Below are 18,764 nucleotides of genomic sequence, written 5' to 3'. Positions count from 1 at the left end.
AATCTTGAGCATTAAAAATTATTTATAGACATTTACAGCAGGCACAAAAGGGTCTATAATTTGCACTATAATTAGCCTTTCTCATTGTTGAACACATAGGTAGCATCCCACGTTTTGATAGATGAAATAAATTGGTAATAAACATCTTTCTATGCACTCTAAATCTTTGTCTACATTTCAGATAATCCCCTTAGGAAAGCTTTTTAGAAATGAAACTGCAGAGAATATTAATACTGCAAATAGCTTACATTTATTGAGTTTATTTGTCCTAGTCTCTGCCTAAGCATTTTACATATATAAACTAATTCAATATTAGTTCAATTTTAGAGATGAGAAAATTGAGGCACAGGGATATTAAGTAACCCCTTCCAATTATCACATCACTAGTAAGTGGAAGAACTAGGACATGAACCCAGGCAGGCTGAGGATGGAGCTGGTGGTCCAAACCTGTATTTTGTATGGACTTTCTAACCACATGTGTAGATGTGACCCCAGTGGATCATAAACCTGGGACTTAGAAGGAAGAGACCACCCAATTCTTGGACATCACAGAAAGCAAGGCCCAGAAAGATGAAGTGATTTTACTAAAGTAGCACAGATAGCTAGTAGCAGATCTAGTACTTAACACATCACCTGACTCCTTATCCTGCAATTCAGTAACTTGCTACTACCCTGAGCCATAGTGTCAGCATCACCTGGAAGCCCATTAGAAATGCAGAGTCCCAGGCCCTACCTGGGACTGCAGCTGAATCTGCATTGTCAATAAGATCACCTAATGTTTCATTTGCACATTAAAATTCATTAGCTCTGGCAATATTCTCTGTAAACTTGATAAAGCTTTGATGATACGTTAATGGAAAATCTGCACATAAACTGCTCATATTTTTATAGCAAGAAAAAAAGCCCTAATTTTTCAGAGTTGAAGTTTATATTAAATTGAGCCATCTGAAATTACTGTTATTTTAAGACTTAAAAACTGTCATGTACTGGCAATTTATTGTGGTTCAACTTCAGTGGCTACAGGAGTAACAATAACAAAACTGTGTGTCTGTTAATCTCTGTAGAGGCTGGACTTGAAGAATAAGATGAAGTTCCTTCCCCCAAAGAGAGTACAGCTTAGTCATGAAGAATAAACAATTAAACAAAGTACAAAATAATAAGTGCTACTGTAGAGCATTCTGAGTGCTCAGGAGGAAGTTAAGTGATGTTCTGGAAAACAAGAGCGATGGAAGAAAACAGTTACTATCTTCTATTAACGGCAACGAAGATGGGTATGCAAGGCTTAGTCAAATTATTAAATAAATATCCCTGTAAGCTGCTCAGAGCCTGATGAAACAAATAGTTTAAGATTATAAAATATAGGAGATGTAAATATAGGAGATATAAATCACTTGGACTGCCTAAGCAAAACAGCTGTACTGTTCTTAATGGTAATAGCAGGTAAAGAAAGTTACAGGGCTTAGGACTTGTGTGCTATTCTCACGGGCCCCAATTTGGCCATTTCTATTTTTTGAAATCAGCAGATGTGATGTTGGAAAAGAACCGTTTTCTCCTGCTATACTCAACATTCAACACAGAACACTTCTGCTAGCAGATGTAGGGTGGGGGAGGATTCCCCCAACGAGCAATTCTCTCACACCAGCTGGGCGTCCTATAACTCAATTCAATTCTGACATTAACCAGAACTAGCACCAGATCTCATAGGTTAGTGGCCCAGTCCCACATAACTACCTCCTACTTCACAGGCCAATCTCAAGCTCAGGTGTTGGAAATTCTGACCAACCAGCTTTAAATTAGGGGTTCCCGTAATCCCCTCCCTTGGGTTTGGTCATTTGCTAGGATGGCTCACAGAACTTAGGTAAACACTTATGTTTACCCATTTATTATAAAAGATACAGATACAGAGCCAGATGGAAGAGAGGCATAGAGCAAGGTATGTAGGAGGGGGTCCCAGAACTTCCAGACCCTCTCTGGGGATACCAACCTCCCAGCACTTCCATATGTTCAGCAACCTGGAAGCTCTCTGAACCCTGTCCATTTTGGGTTTTTATGAAGGGTTATGAGGGCACAATTGATTAAATCATTGACCACTGGTGATTAGCTCAACCTGCAGTTCCTTTTACTCCCCTGGAGGTTGGGGGATGGGGCTGAAAGTCCCAGCCCTCTAATCACATGGTGGGTTTCCCTGGCAACCAGCTCCCATCCTAAGGCTATCCAGGAGCCCCCATCATCAGTCATCTCATTAGCATACACAAAGAGATATCACTTTGGAGAGTCAAGGATTTTAGGAGCTGTTAGCCAGAAAATGGGGATGAAGACCAAATATATTTATTTCTACTATGAGAATATCATAGTGGATATCTTTAGATTGAGTGAAATGAGTAATGCTTTCCATTGTCCTATGTAATGAACAGAAGAATCTTTGGAGTGATTAATACTTAAAAATACAATATGTTTACCAGAGGCTATGAATAATAACTATAAATTATACTGTATGTTCAAGGGCACAAAATTCTTGCTAAGTAGTCACCATAAAATTTATCCATTCTTAGCAAATCATTAAGTATTTGCAATCCTGCTATTATAGAAATGAGACTGGGTGACCATGTGGATTTTGCATCTTTCCACTAGTTGGTTTAGAATACCTAATTTGGGGATAGTTGGTTGAATCTTTGAATTGGCGATAATTCTACTTTACCATTTCATCTTTTTTCTTATTAAGATTCCTTTCCTAGAAAGAACCAAGCTACCAATAGCTGGGTCCATGGTGAGCTATTCACCCTGTAATTAAATGCTGTCTATACAAGTTGCATTTGAAGGAAAAAAACAAATGCTTTTTCACACACACAAAAAGAGGCCAAGATGGTGGCAAGTCCTTTGGCATGCCATGCTTTTTCTTGAGAAACTATGCAGTGTGGTTTCACCCTTGGAGAGTCCCTTCCTTTTTGCTATTTCTCAGCTAGTGCCCATCCTCTCACTTCTTCCACAGCTCCTTAACTCAAGGCTAAGGCTTTAAGCCTTTCTCATACGGACTACCTGATTTCACACCACCTCTGTCTGAATATTTCCTGCTTTCCCTCAAGCTGGACTGCTGTCTGCGTAGCATGCTGAGCTTGACTCAGAAAATGCCCATTCTGACGACTCTTCAAACCACATAGCACTCTATTTGATCAACTCTCTGTGTTTGAATTTTTATTGTTGCCTTATTTTAAAGGAAGCCTGACTGTACTCTCCAGGACCATTCTGTTTCTGTGGTACTTGGAATTTGTATGGGCATCTGAGTAGGGGAACCAAGTATAGTAATTGCAAGCAAACTTTCTTCTTATTGAATCACGGCATCTAAGAGATAGGAAAAGATGAGTTACAGGAAGAACACAACCAATAAAGTTTTGAAAGATACACTGGAAATTCTTTGGTTTGTAAAAATTAGTCAAAAACTAGAGAGGATGTTAGGCTCAAAATAAATGATTGAGGAGTGATCTATAATGTCAGATGACTTCATGTCTATTCCTTAGAGGATAAAGCAGCAATGACAAAAAGGCAAGGGTCGCTTCTCTAAATTTGGTAAAAGGTAATAGCCAAGAAATGTATTGACCAGCTGGTGCCCATTCTAGGCTAGCCAGGAAACAGCAGTTTTGCCTCAGAGATCTCCTCCCCCAAGCAGAATGCCGGTCCAGTCACTTTTAGGAGCCTGTATAAATAAAATATCTGAGACCAAATTTGGGTAATGGTGCGAGTGATACCCAAAACACATTGAACAGGGAGAAATCAGCAGGAGGGTGGGAATATTGCCCTTAAGCACATACAGGTGGCAGCTGTGGGATCCCCACATTCCTCCAAAAGCCATAAGGGCAAATGGTTCCTGTTTTTCACTGCTTGTCATTGATGAAATCCAGTGTGATAAAACTGCCTGCAGGTGTCAGCAATTCGATTCCCAGTTTGTTAGTTTCCTGCCCCCCATTGCTTCCTCGCTCTCTCTCATTCCTTCCTCCTCTTCCTCCATCCTTTTCCCTTTGAAAGTATTTACTGAATATGCCAAACATTCTTTGGGGACTGTAAGAATATAGATAAGAAGATACAACGTCTTACTCTCAACTTACTTATTTCCTGAAAGATAGGACATCCACACACAACTGTAATAAAGAGCTGCACGTGCTTAGTGTTATACACGACAGAGTGGCATGGGCTCTCAGAGGAGGGCGTGGTCACGGCTGATGGTGGAATCTGGGAACTCGCACTGGAGGAGGTACGAGTTTGAAATGGTTTGATAAAGGTGGGCAGATGTGGAGGAACATGCACAGAATAGACGAAGGACAGAGGAAGAAAGCTGTAGGTGATTTTGAGGTTTCACAGTGATAAACAAAAGGAAATTGAACACTGTCTGGACCAGAGCGCAGGAACCAAGCGTGAGTGACGACTATTCCATCGACCCATAGGCTCCAGCCATGTCACCCTGCTGCTTGTCCTCAACAGTTCTCAAATTTTAGCTTCTGTCACCTGGTGGGCTTGTTAAACCCGACTGCTGGGCCCCACCCCCAGAACTCCTGATTTGGGAGGGGGAGGTGGCCTGAGAAGTTTTAGTTTCTCACAAGTGCCCAGGTGGTGCTGATGTTGCTGGTCTGAGACCCGTTGTCCAGGGACATGCCACACGAGCTTCCACCTCACCTGCTGTTTCCCATGTGTGGAGGTTTCTACCCTCAGATCTTCACATAATCAGGAGTCTCACTTTATTCTTCTCATCTCCTCTCCTGACACTCTATTGCCTTTCTACATTTTATCTCCGTTCAGAGTCCTTATCAGAACTCACTACTACGGCATATTAATTTACTGTCATTCCATTAGAATATAAACTTCACCAGATACTTTGTTTTATTCACTAGGACTTAAAGAAATGCTGTATTCCTAGCACCTACAGTGCTATATGCCTGGGCCTTAAAAGGGACACATGGTAGGCACTCAATGAATAGTGCTGACAATACACAAGGTATTGTGCCTTGGAAATGAGGGGTGGGATCAGGAACCTGTAGAGTTGGTGGTAGGAAGGATGGAAGCTGAGATAACTCAGGTCAAATGCTGCATCCATTTTTTTTTTTTTTTTTTTTTTTTTTTGAGACAGGCTGTCGCCCAGGCTGGAGTGCAGTGGGGCCCTCTGTCACACAGGCTGGAGTGCAGTGGTGCCGTCATGGCTCACTGCAGCTTCATTCTCCTGGGCTCAAGTGATCCTCCCACCTTGGTGTCCCTAGTAGCGGAACTGCAGGCATGCGCCACCACATCCGGCAAACTTAATTTTTTTTTTTTTTTTAAATTCAGGGTTTTCCCATGTTGGCCAGGCTGGGTCTCCAACTCCTGGGCTCAAGTGATCCTCCCACCTTGGCCTCTCTAAGTACTGGGATTACAAGTGTGAGCCACCAGCCTCCCTCTTATCAAGAAAGATGCATTTATTTGCTCTTATTGTAAAAGGTGTGGTGTCAGGCACTGGGGGAAGAGAGGGTACAGGTGTGTGTCGGTGCTTGAAGTAATTGGAGTTTTTAGAATGGTAGTGTGGAGGGTGCATGACCTCAGCAAACCAGGGCCCCATGGAAAAAGAAAAAGAAAACCCTTATTTTAGGCAGAGAAAAACAAAGCAGACTAAATTTCTCTCCAAAACACTGAAGTAATTTTTTCTGTCAGATATTACATTAAGATGTAAGATATTACATTAAGAAGATTTCTGTCAGATATTACATTAAAATGACTTACATTTTCCTTTGCTTCCACAAAGAGGTCTGAAAACTTAGGGAGAACTGGACTCCCTCATATGTATCCTTTTTTCTGCCCTGTAAGTCGAGGGCTTAGAATATTTTTTTCTGCAGCAAATTTTTAACTACTCCAAATACTCTGCTATAGAGACTCATCCCAAATGCCTCCAACCTTCAATATGTTTAGCAGTTTTGATGCCAAATATATTGCTATCACATCATCAGACATCCCATGCAAACATGATGGAGAGGTTATAATAAGACCCCAATCATCTCATTATAAATCTTGTGTTCTCATTACAGTCACAAAATCAGAAAAAGGAACCTAGTTGATAAGTTGGTGATTCATGAATTAGTCTGGTAAGATAAAGACATTCTGAAAGGGAGATGGGGGAAATGAAAATATGACCAATGAGGTCACATGTGCAAATGGTTCCAGCTTCTGTAAGTGCAAACATAGACCAGGGTTCTCATCTAGTGATAAAGAGTGTGGTACCCTAGAACTTTTATCTTTTATCAGTTGCTGAGATTGAAATGCTATAAAAATACATGAAGTGTGTGTTAAGAAAACAAAGGTTGAAAAAAGCAGGAAGAATTTTTGACCTAATATACTTGCATTTTTATTGGTTTTAAATACTTGTTCATTTTTTTTAAATCTCTCCCTTTTTCAGTTTAGACTGTGGATTAAAACATAAGCCCTCAGGAGACACAGACTGTCGTTTCCTCTGCAAGACCCTGCCTGGTACAGCTACTTTAAAGATTCTTAACCATCCTTGGGGATAAGAAATGACAGGATGTGATAATGGCTACTTTCCTGGTATTGGGTCAGTAAGTGTTTGTGGAATGAGGAAGGATGAGGGAACTGGGAAGATGGATGAGGAGATGGCACCTCCAGTTTTCTGATAACTTAATGAGGAAGAGAATAGACCCATTCATTTGGCTAAGAAGACACTAAGACATTTTCAGTCTTTTACTTAATTCCTTAGGAAGATAGAAGGTAATGAAAAAAATTGTCGACTTTGTGACAGGATGTGTCTACATGAGAGACTTTCCCACTAATAGCATAAATTACCCAATACCTTGTATTATATTCTGATTTTCAAAGTACTATATGATATTATTAAATGTTAGAGAAATACAAATTAGTGGCAGCCTTTTTCTTTTCTTTCTTCTATTGCTACTACATTTCTGCCCTCTTTCCTTATAGAGCTCCAGAAATTGCTCTTCCTTTCTCAATGATGGCAGAGGGAACTTTCTCTTAAAAATTGAATCAACTAAGTTCTTGGCTTAAAGTTGTTCATGAGCATGCTGTCACCTTTGGGAGAAATCAGAAGCATATGTTACGGGACCTCATCTTCCTCTGCAGCCTTCCCTCCCCTTTCCTTCCAGGAGCACATTCCAGGTAATATTCTTCAAAAATGATCCTGGAGAAAACCCATGGAGCTGGGTTTATGGTTCCTCTATGGACTCATCATCCTTATCATCAGCTGGCCCCTCAGTGATGCTGGTGATCCCTCTGAAGGTCCCAAGTCATCTCCCCTCTCTTTTCATGGGACCAGGACCCACCTCCTACTTTACAGAGAAAGGAGAGGCCAGCCAGCTTTCAGTGTCTGTGGAGACCTGACTCCATCACTTTCCTGTGGTCTCTCCTTTATCACTGGTCTCTCCCTTTCCTTATTTCTACCACCTGGTGTAAGATACGAGCATATCTTTCCTATCTTAAGGAGTAAAAGCAAAATGGCAAAACACTTCTTTAAATCTATCACCTCCTCACACTGCCCTCACCTCCACTTCATGGACAAGCTTCTTGAAATTATGGTCTCCTTTCACTGCTAATTTTGTGACATCCCATTCCTTTCTCAACCTACCTGCTCTAGTTTCCATTCACCACTCCACCAAAAGCACTTTTGAAGATACAAATGATGTCCTGAATGGCCTGCCCAATGGATATGACTCTGCAGCACTTGATATGACTAATCTCTCCCTTCTTGGATCTCTTATTTTCCTTTAACTGACATCTCCTGTGTTTCTTACTCCGTTTCTAGACCTTTCTGCTACTTTCTTCTCTGCCTTTCCCCTCCTGCTCTATTGAATCTTTGGCCCTCTTTTCATGTAATGAGTTCTTCCAGGGTACCCCATCCTATACCAAATATTTCAAGAAATTCTATTGACATATTGACACATCAGTTTCTGGAATCTATTTCATAGCCTAGAGGTCTCTCTTGAGCTTCAGACCCATCTATCCAACTGGGCACTTTATAGGCACCTCAAATACATATCCAAAAAAGTGCTTATCTTCTCTGCAAAGAGCTCAGTCTACTTACTTGATTCTGAGATTCAATTTACACTATTCCCTCTGTGAAATAGTGGAAAAATTGTGAAAATTCTACCTCCTAAATATTTGATTGGTTCCCTCCTTTTTCTTGCGGTGTCACTGCCATTAACCAGGCCCTGCCTCATATTACTAAGGTCACCATAACATCCCAGTCATCTTGACACCAGTCTTTAGCCCTCTAGTCTTCCCATTTCAATGATGGCAGAGGGAACTTTCTCTTAAAAATTGAATCAACTAAATTCCCTGCTTAAAATTGTTCATGAGCATGCTGTTGACTTTGGGAGAAATCTGAACCATGTGTTATGGGACCTCACCTACCTCTGCAGCCTTCCCTCCCTGCTCCTGACTTCCTCAGAGAAAGATGCCTTCTATTATAGCCATACTCAATTGCCCTGATTTTCTAGACTTGACCAAGCTCTCTCACCTGTAGTTCTTTGAAACAATATATTCCCTGTATCTGGAAAGCCTTAACCTAATTTCTAGTTGTTCTTGATGACTGAGATCAGGACCATGTCCTTTCAGTACCAGCCATTTAAAAGAAAAAGTCAAAATATCTTGCATATTTAATAAACCACTCAAATTTTTTTTTTCCTTTGCAATTGTCACATCTAAGATGACTTCTCTAGCCTTCTGTCCATTCTTCAGTCTGGGTTAGGTGACCCTCTCCTGCACTCACTTGATATCTGATATCAAGAGTTTTCTCTGGAGGCACAAGGATCCCAGGGTTGGGACTGTTTACCTGCCTGAGTTACTCATTATGCTGTGCACATGGGCTGCCCTTTCATCTCTGTAGTCCTAGACTAGCAGCTGGCCAGACACCTTGCAAATATTTATAGATATGAAATGAAATCCTCCCTTGTTAAACACTTCTCAGCCTTGCCAAATCACTTTACTTCATTCCCAGTGACTCCAGAGAATAGGAAAGGGTAAGAAGATTTCTGGAGTCACCAAAGGTGGTGTTGTCGACTGTAAAGGATGCTGTGAACTCAGGTGGCCTGGGTTTTAGTCTTAACTCTAATGCTAGCTCTGCCAATCCTTTTACCTTTATGGAGTTCTGCTTCCTCATATATTATACAAAGGGATTGATACATTTTTTTGTCCCTTCCAGTCCTGACCTTCTATGACTTTAAAAAATGCCATTTATAGAAGAAAAATGCAACTTTTAATTAGCTGGAAGTCCAAAATTCTAAACATCCACTTGGAGAGACTGTTATTTCAAGAAAACAACAAGCAGAAGGGTAGTCATTGGATATCAGTGTAACCACTCAGAGAGACTGCTGTAGTTATCTCTAATATGTTCTCCTGGATCTGGCCCCACTGGCTAAAGGCTATATTTCACAGCCTCCCTTGCAGCTAGGGCTGTCTAGTTGATTCTGGCCTGCAGGAAATGATGTTTGAACTTCTGGTCTGTGGCATTACAGGAGAGTGACTTTTCTTTCCACTTTCCTGCTGGCTGGACTGTGAGACATGGAAGACTCCTCCTTTGGAAGTTGAATGTTGAGTATGGCAGAGCTACAAGACAGAAACAGCCTGGTTCTCTGGCACCAACAACCAGCTATAGCTGTTCTGGAGTTTTACATGAGAGAGAAATGGATTTCTTGTTTAAGCCATGGAGGTTTAGGATTCTTTGTCATCGCAAATCTAAGAAACAAACAAACAGAAAATACAGAACAAAACAAAACAAAACAACCCAATAGTATCCTTACTAAAATTGATGCTAAAATGTTTTACTATTTTCAAAGTACACTGGGGGAAAAAAGAACAAAGGTTGTAATTATGTTGAAGAGAAACTCTTAGAAGTTTGCTTCAACCTTTCATAAAATAATTTTTAAGGAAATTTACAACACTACCCAGCACAAGATCCTAAAGCTTTGTATTCCGCATTCCACTGTATCATAAAGAAGTTAACACCTAGAGGCAGGTTGAGAAGCCATTAATCTAGCAAAGCAAATTCTAATCCAATAAACCAGTTATCTACTGATTGATCATAATGAAAACTCTAAAACAAGTCACCAAAAGCATTTTTCTTTTCTGTTCAGTCATTCCATTTACAAAGACAAAAAAATAATGCTTTTGTAGCTCACACAATATAGGCTGTGAAGTTATGAAACATTAACATCCTTTGCTGCTTTTCAGGGGTTGGAAGTGATTATGCTTAATGGTATTACCCAGAAAGTACCTTGATGCTATAAAATAAAGGGTCCATTATCAGATTGGGCTTCAAGGAGAGTGGAGCCCAGAAGCATTTGAAACAATCCTCCTTCCATTAGCTCAGTGGGCAGAGGAAATGCTGACCCCCATGGAGTACTAGCTATCTGTGAATTTGGGTCAGACTGCAGTATTGCATGTCTTTAACAAGCAAAGCAGGAGACCCCAACACGCAGAACATACTGCAGGGAAGAAAGCTTTGGGTATAATGAGCTGATAAACAATCAGCACTTAGTGGCTGTACTTTGAGCTAGTGGATAAGGAAAACTAAAAATATTCTACCATTAACAAGGGGCAAGAGCTAGAAGGAAGTTCCAGAAGGCATGGGAGAACTATTTCATTAACTACACACTAACTTGTGGGGAAACGTTCATAACCAACCTTAGAACCAAGGACATGTCCTAATGCCCCCAAATGTAGAGCACGTATTTCAGCCTATCATTCATGAGCTGACATGGTCCTTTCCTGCTTTAGGCTCTTACTATGAATGGGGCCTGCTTGCTTTGTTTATTCAATGTGTGCAATGCTGAATGAAGCTCTCTACTTCTCTGATCTGACCAGATCTGGTTTCAGGGCTGAGGATAAGTGAGAGAGAGGCAGGAAAACCAGAGTTTGATGATAGAGGCCTTAAAAGCCACGAAGAGGATTCTGCCTTTGATGTAGTTGACAATGGGGAGCCAAAGTAGGTCTTTGAACAAGGGAGTGACATGATGAAAAGTCTTATTTTAATAAGCTCATCAGTATGAGAAAGGATTAGAGAATGGCAGATCAGTTAGGAGAAAACTACCTTAACTCAGACTGAGATTAAAACAAAAAGTCCTATATGTGGCCGGTGGTCCTTACAAGGGAGAGGAGAGTACAAATGGGATACTTTTTATAGGAACAGAAGGAACTAGAGGTGCATTTCTTCCTTAGGAGTGAGACAAGAGGCATATTTGAAGACATGGAATAAAACTCATTAAGGATGCAAACTTAGTGAAGAATATAAAAGGTCAAATCAACAATTTACCATCAAATCAGGACCCTTCTCAGCTGGGAAGGAGGTACTGCTGATGACTACACCAGAACAGCACGTGCAAACTGAGACAATCCCTGGCAACCCCGGGCCAGTCCTGGGAAAAGGGGGACTTATGTCCTTCAAATCTGAAAAGATCCTTAACTACCAGTGTAGAAGGCAACTCAGATTCACATGATTAGCTCTGATTTCTTGTGCTCTAGACCTAGGTTTCTAAAGCTCAGAGAACACTCAAAGGAAGCCAACATCAGGACATAAAAGAACAAAAAGCTGCTCTTGAGAGAGAGGTGGGGAATAGCCAGAGAGGTAGGGTAGAAAACAAGTATGATGTCTCGGGTTGAAACTGCTCTACTGAGTCACTATTCCTCACAATCCTTTTGTCTTCAGTATGCCACATCCAATGTGCAGTCTCTTTGCTTATAGGATTTCAAGGACCAAACTACTTTTTTTCCTTTTTTCTTGAGATGGAGTCTTGCTCTGTTGCCCAGGCTGGAGTGCAACGGCGTGATCTTGGCTCACTACAACTGCCACCTCCCAGGTTCAAGCGATTCTCCTGCCACAGCCTCCGGAGTAGCGGAGACTACAGGTGCACGCTACCATGCCCGGCTAATTTTTATATTTTTAGTAGAGACAGGGTTTTGCCATGTTGGCCAGGATGGTCTCGAACACTTGACCTCAGGTGATTCACCCGCCTCAGCCTCCAAAAGTGCTGGGATTACAGACGTGAGCCACCATGCCTGGCCCCAAACTACTTTTCAAAAATAATCTTACTTCAAGTCTACTTCTGTGAATAGTCACATCCTGTTTCCATGGATGACTATTGACTTGTGGACAAATAACCATAAGTGGGTGATACCCAGCCCTGCTCATACATATGGTCATGGGAAAAAAGGGTATGCCATTCATCAAAGTGGCTTCCCTGAGACACAAAGAAGGGGAAGAAACTCTTCCAAGACCTAAGAGACATCTTCAATAAATGCAGGGCTGTCATGAGAAAAAAGGAGTCCATGGAACTTTGCAAGCAGACGCAGTACAAGTAGATTAATATGAGCGCATTACTTGGTTCCAAGAAGCAGTCATGATGGTAGGCAGCCAGTTCTCTCTGCACCCTCAGCCTACATACAGCAGGGTTAGATAATCAGAATTGGCAAGGACATAGAAAGGATGTTCACCTCTCCTTCTTGGTTCAGTGAGCTCTTCTGTCAGCCCTCAGGAATCTGCTCATCCCATACAGCAGGGGTCCCAAAACCCCTGGCCACAGACTGATTCCAGTTGGTGGCCTGTTAGAAACCAGGTCACACAGCAGGAGGTGAGTAGCAGGCTATCCAGCAAAGCTTCATCTGTATTTGCAGCTGCTCCCCATTGCTTGCATTTCCACCTGAGCTCTGCCTCCTGTCAATTACCAGCAGCATTAGATTCTCACAGGAGCAAGAATCCTATGGTGAACTGCCCATGTGAGGGATCTAGGTTGCATGCTCCTTATAAAAATCTAATGCCTGATGATCTGTCACTGTCTCACATCAGCCCCAGATGGGTCTGCCTAGTTGCAGGAAAACAAGCTCAGGGCTTCCACTGATTGTTTGTTATGGGGAGTCCTATAATTATTTCATTACCTATTACAACATAGTAACAATAGAAAAAAAGTGTGCAATAAATGTAATGTGCTTGAATCATTCTGAAACCACCCCCCGCCACTGTCCGTAGAAAAATTATCTTCCACAAAACCAGTCCCTGGTGCCAAAAAGGTCGGCGACTGCTACCATACAGCACTTACACATTATATAGTAATTTGATGTGTGGGCAATTTTCTCTACTATACGGCAAGCTATTAGAGGGAATTCACTCTGTTGGTCAAGTTCTCAGCACACAATGGGCATCCAAATACTTGAATGAACAAAGGCACATGATCACAGCTACTTTCTGTGCCACTTTTGTTTTCTCTCTGTGTGTGTGTGTGTGTGTGAGAGAGAGAGAGAGACAATAGAAAGTTCTTTCATCTTCTGTTTTCTGTCCCTTATGGGCCGTGCATGCTTTTCTAATAATGATTCACTATCAGTGACTCATCACCACCCTAGAGAAGGTAACCAAGATTAAACCTCCAATTTTACCTATATAATCTCTTTTCCTTTATTGTTCTGAAACTATCAGTTCCCCAAACAAGAGTAAATCTTCCAGTTTTTCTTAAAAGCAATCCTCTATGCCTGAATAAGTAGCAGAGTGAGAAGTACAGTGGTGGAGTCAGGCAGAGCTGGGTGAGAATCTCAAGTGTGTTCTTGAGTTAGTTAGCCCTGAACTTGGGCTACCTGGACTGTACTTCATTTAGCCTATTTGTAAAATGAAGATAACAAATGCATCAAGTTGTTTTTAGAATTAATATTTTTATAAATGTTTATATTAAGTCTCGGTAAGTATTTTACCATCCTGTTAAGTTCTTACTAAGTGCCAAGAACCATGCAATATCCATGCTATTCTTGAATCCTCCCAGCAACTTGGTGAGGAAGGTCTAATATTACCTCCATTGTCCCAGATAAGGAAACTGAGGTTCAAAGAAGTTAAATAACTTGTCTAAGATAACAGAGCTACTAAATGTGGAAAAGCAAAAAATGAGACCCGGGCAGTTAACGCTCAGACTTATGCTACGTTGACACATGAAGAAGGCACTCAATAAGTAGTTTTCAAAAATCATAGCTATGTTAGTACTAGAGTTTTGCCAGAATTTATTGTTACTGTCTGAGATCTCTCTTTTACCATTATTTTAAAAATCTACCCTAATTTTCTGTGATGCAGAAGTTTTTTTTTTTTTTTTTTTTTTTTTTTTGGTTTCAGTGTCATAGTAATAATAACCAGGTCTGCTTTTGGGAAAACAGGGAGATGAGGGAGAAAAAAAAGAACACAGAATGATGTTTGCTTGTATGGGCGTCTCACTTACCGATGGACATTTATTTATCCCCGAAATGTCTGACTTGGTATTTGTAACCCCTGAAGCCCTTGACATAAAGTACCAATAAATATAATTGAAGTTGTCATTTTCCACTTCGCTTCATTCCTTTTCCATGCATTTAAAGATCTGTCTTGTAAGTGTTTAATATAGTTATCAAAAAAGGCACTAGCTTTTGTCATCAGATTTTTCTTGTAGTCTTTCTACACTTTTAAGTTTTTAATTTTTGTGGGTACATAGTATGTATATACTTCTATGTACCTCATATATATTTATGGGGTACATGAGATATTTTGGCACTGGCATGCAATGTGAAATAAGCACATCATAGAGAATGGGGTATCCATCCCCTCAAACGTTTATTCTGTGTGTCACAACAATTCAGTTACACTGTTAGTCATTTCAAAATGTACAATTAGATTATTATTGACTATAGTTACCGTGTTGTGCAACCAAATAGTAGTTCTTACTCTTTCTAACCTTTTTAAATGACCATTAATCATCCCTGTCTCCCCCTGAATCTCCCCCTACCCGTTCCAAGGCAATTTTTTTTTTTCTGAGACACTTAAATTTGCCATTTACTAAGCATCTGTTACACACTTGGCACTATCCAATTGTTACTAGTTTATGTCTAAAGGACTGGCCTCATTAGCTGCTCTCAGGAGGCATGCTGGCCTGCCCTGTGTGTTCTATTTTTTATTCATGCTCAGGGTCCTGTAAATGATAATCACATATTATTGGATTCTACAAAGACCTACAAAAATATTTTTACATGAATGCAAGAAATAGGGCTGCCCCTTCATTAGTAACAAAAAAAAAAAAAAGAAAAATTATTAAGGAATAAAAATGAGGTGGCTCAGAATAACTTTGGATGGATGAAACCAGCCCAAAAAAAGTGCTAAATACTCTTCTACCATGTCCTCCCATCAGATTCTCGTTCACCAGAAGGTTAAACTTGCAGAAAGTAGTTTCGGAGTAAACAAAGCAAAACATTCTCAAAGCTGAGCAGCATTTCTGTCTTTAGTGACGAGAAAATGATATCTAACGAACGTAGGTTAAAATTCCCCATTTTTAACAGTGAATATGCTCAGAAATATTTTTGCTTTTAAAGAAGCTCTAGGCTTCTATTGCAATGGGTGAGTGAGACTCACTTCATTCTTTCATCTTTTTCTTCCCTCCTACTTTTAGACATCTGGTAATTTATACACTTGGGATTAACTTATGTAGCAACGGAAGAGAAAATAGCAATTATTACATCCATTGCTGAAAACAGAGAAGGTAATGAAACTTTTTCCTGAAGGGTTCCAGTCGCTACAAATTCTATACGAAAAGGGTGCCACCATTGGCCTCATTTCCTCTACAAAGTGGTGCTTAGGGAAGGGTGCACACCTGCTCAGCTGAAGCAGGCCTGGTAACTTATCACGGAGGAGTGCCACACGCTGAAATAATTACGCACAGAGCCACAGCTGAGTGGAGGAGTGAGGGCCTAGGTCACACAGACGTGTCTAAATCTGTGATATATGTTTATCATCTGACATGACATCAGCCAGGAGAGTCAGAGTTAACTCCCCAATAACCCAAGCCTACACCATCAGTCTTTAAACACGAGCTTCTTTTTTCCAGATCTCTAAAGGGGTCACAAATGATCGGAGGTAAAGCCGAGATCTTGTATGTCCAGGCCAAAAGGCAGCCCTGGGATGTTAACTCCTTTCTGTTTCCTCCCAGAAATACTGGGGTGGAAAAATCCATGATCACATTACCATCTATAGCCCCTAACTCAACCAGCATCTCTATCCCATCCTGCCTCCCCTAAAACTGAGGACATGTTTCGAAAATTTCCTCTGTAAGCACTGTATTCAGGGGAACCCTAAAGGCAGTGCCAAGATTCTTTGGGAGAGAAAGAGAAATGCGATTCTCTTACCAGGGTCACACTTATAAATTCTTTTACACTATTTCTGAAAAGAACAACTTGGTTTTAAGACACTGTACACTACCTTGTCATCATCCAGATCTACATGAAAACTTTTCTCAGGTGGTGATCCTTGAATGATAGTAGGCTATTTAAAAATATTTAAGACACTGAGTTTACTCCTCTGTAAAAAGGAATTGAACTAGAGGAACTATTTAAGGTTTTTCTAGCTCTAAAATGCAGGCAAGCCATAATTTCCAGATTCAAAGAACGACCCCCTGCATATGTGAGCAAATCACATGCTGTCTATACCACAGCAAGCCTTCAGGATAATAAGAATGTGCATAGTAACACACGGCTTCCAGCCCTCTGCCTCCTGAAGAAATGCATATAGAAAGCATGCTAACCTACACAGAGGGGGGACAAAACTGATTGTTTTACTCCTATGTTTTTCCTTCAGAAAAACTACCCATAATTTCACAGTTGACTACTTTTATTCTGCTTATTTTGAGTTGAATCATTTGCATTGCTCAGATTTAAAAATCTAATAACCACTCTACAGACTAATAAGCACAGGCTAAAAAAAAAAAAATTCACACTCAGTTCTTAAACTTAATCACTGATGAATTTCAACCCACTGTTCCTACATACAGTTGTAAAGGAAAGGCTTAGTTTTCAGGTCATAATTCATGTGGGACAACGGCATCACCCAAGCATCAACCAAGGCAAACACTGCAAATACCGACCACGGCTACTCCAAAGACAGAATCCCATTCAACCTGGGTCCACAGCTGAGGTTGGCAGATGATAAGTATAAAAAGCCAGGCTGGAGCCCACCACATTCTCTCAGTGAGCTACAGCCAAGAGCAGAGAGCTGTGTGTACATTTTATATAGGGGACCGGGAAAGTGTGCAGATTCACTCAGAGACCCCCAAGTCAGAAAAAGTGAGGCACACTCTGGAACAAACCAGCCCCCAGATCCAAATCAAAGCTGTGTAGGGCATGAATGTCGCTCCACTTACCCAGCATAGCAGTTGTTATAAAGGTGGCTGTGCCCCGGTTGCAGAATCTTCAAAAAGAGCCAGCAAAGAGGCAGGAAAGCAGCTGCCCAGCCCCTGTGCTTCCCGAGACACTTCATAGTGTTAAGAAGAGAGGAGTTGAAAGTTACTTAAGCAGCCACCCGAGGCTGGAGGTGGCTCGCAGCACCCCCTACACACCACACACGTTCTCTGGGAAGGGGGTGGGCGAGGAAGGCTGAGAGTGAGCAAAATGTGACACTTCTCTCCAGCTACAAGAGAAAAAAAAGTTTAGGCAGCTGAGGAAGGGAAGTTGCTATTACGGCTTGGTCTTGGGACAAGCAGCAGCAGCAGCAGCAGCTGAGCCTGATCTTTAATCAGGTTCCCCTAGAAAGGGCTGGGCCTCCCTCGTGCTGACTCACAGCGGGGATTCACTGGGTGCTGCTTCCTTTGGGTGACTCCTCTCTGCTTTTGGTTTGTTTGCTTTCCCAACTTGAGGCTCCTAACTTTTCTGTGCAAGCTTTTATTCTCTACTACCTTCTTCAGCATGAGGATCCTACCTAATTGCAAACAGTTTGTCTGATGGGCTAACCAAGCAGACACGGATCATTCCAAGCTTAATATTTTGATCTCCCATGACAGATTCCCAAATGGATTCCACCTAATGAAATGCACAGTCAATAATCTTGATGAGAACGCGTGCAGGGGTACCTATAGCACCTAAACCCAAACAGCTGGCTTCAGTTCCCTGCTCCTGACTTATAGGAGTGGGCAGCAGCTTTACTGGGCTTCAGGGAGCTCTTGGTACTCATTCTGCATCAGCAGCACCCAGACCTGCTGCTGTTTCAGAGGTTCTCATGGGGAATAGGAGGCCTTCGAGTGCTTTGCCACCTTGGCTGCACATTTAGAATCATTTAGGGAGCCAGACCTTGAAAATAGAAACTGTGGTGGCAGGATCAGTGGTTTAAAAAGCTCCTCAGGTGATTCCAATATTCAACCACTATGCTGGTCTGGAGCAGGGCTTCTCAGAGCTCCACATGCATAGAAGTCACCTGGGGATCTCATTAAACTGCAACTCTGACTCAGTAGGTTGCAACAGAGGACTTAGGGTCTTCCCTCCTTCCCTCCTTCCTTCCTTTTTGACAGAGTTTCGCTCTTGTTACCCAGGCTGGATGGAGTGCCAAGGCCCCATCTCGGCTCACTGCAACCTCCGCCTCCTGGGTTCAAGCGATTCTCCTGCCTCAGCCTCCCGAGTAAGTGGGATTACAGGTGCCTGCCATCATGCCTGGCTAATTTTTGTATTTTTAGTAGAGACGAGGTTTTACCATGTCAGTCAGGCTGGTCTTGAACTCCTGACCTCAGGCAATCTGCTCGCCTCGGCCTCCCAAAGTGCTGGGATTATAGGCGTGAGCCACTGCACCTGGCCAAGAGCCTGCATTTCTAAAGAAGCTTCCAGGTGATGCTGATGCTGCTGGCTCTTCAGCCACACTTGGAGTAGCAAGACTTCACGTTAGAATGAGGTCTGCTTTTTCTTCCAAGCAAACCTTAGAGAAAACCATTTCCTTTTCTTTTTTCCCATGTTGATAATGAAAGCTTTTCAAAAGC

At 41.6% G+C, this 18,764-nt stretch overlaps 1 protein-coding gene across 1 annotated transcript in view; it reads right to left on the bottom strand.

Annotated features, from left to right (window-relative positions):
• LOC105482164 (carboxypeptidase A6) overlaps positions 1 to 17,535 on the bottom strand; it is a 310,157-nt gene extending 292,622 nt beyond the window's left edge. The window contains exon 1 of the mRNA XM_011742126.2: positions 17,166 to 17,535. Within this exon, the coding sequence (XP_011740428.1) occupies positions 17,166 to 17,281 (116 nt within the window). The 5' untranslated portion in view covers positions 17,282 to 17,535. The remainder of the gene's footprint in view (positions 1 to 17,165) is intronic.
• Between the last annotated feature and the right edge of the window lie 1,229 nt (positions 17,536 to 18,764).

This window comes from Macaca nemestrina, chromosome 8, assembly GCF_043159975.1.
Source record: "Macaca nemestrina isolate mMacNem1 chromosome 8, mMacNem.hap1, whole genome shotgun sequence".
Classification (NCBI taxonomy): domain Eukaryota; kingdom Metazoa; phylum Chordata; class Mammalia; order Primates; family Cercopithecidae; genus Macaca; species Macaca nemestrina.
The sequence above is the reverse complement of the archived record's forward strand: the minus strand, read 5'-3'. Positions and strand labels throughout refer to the sequence as shown.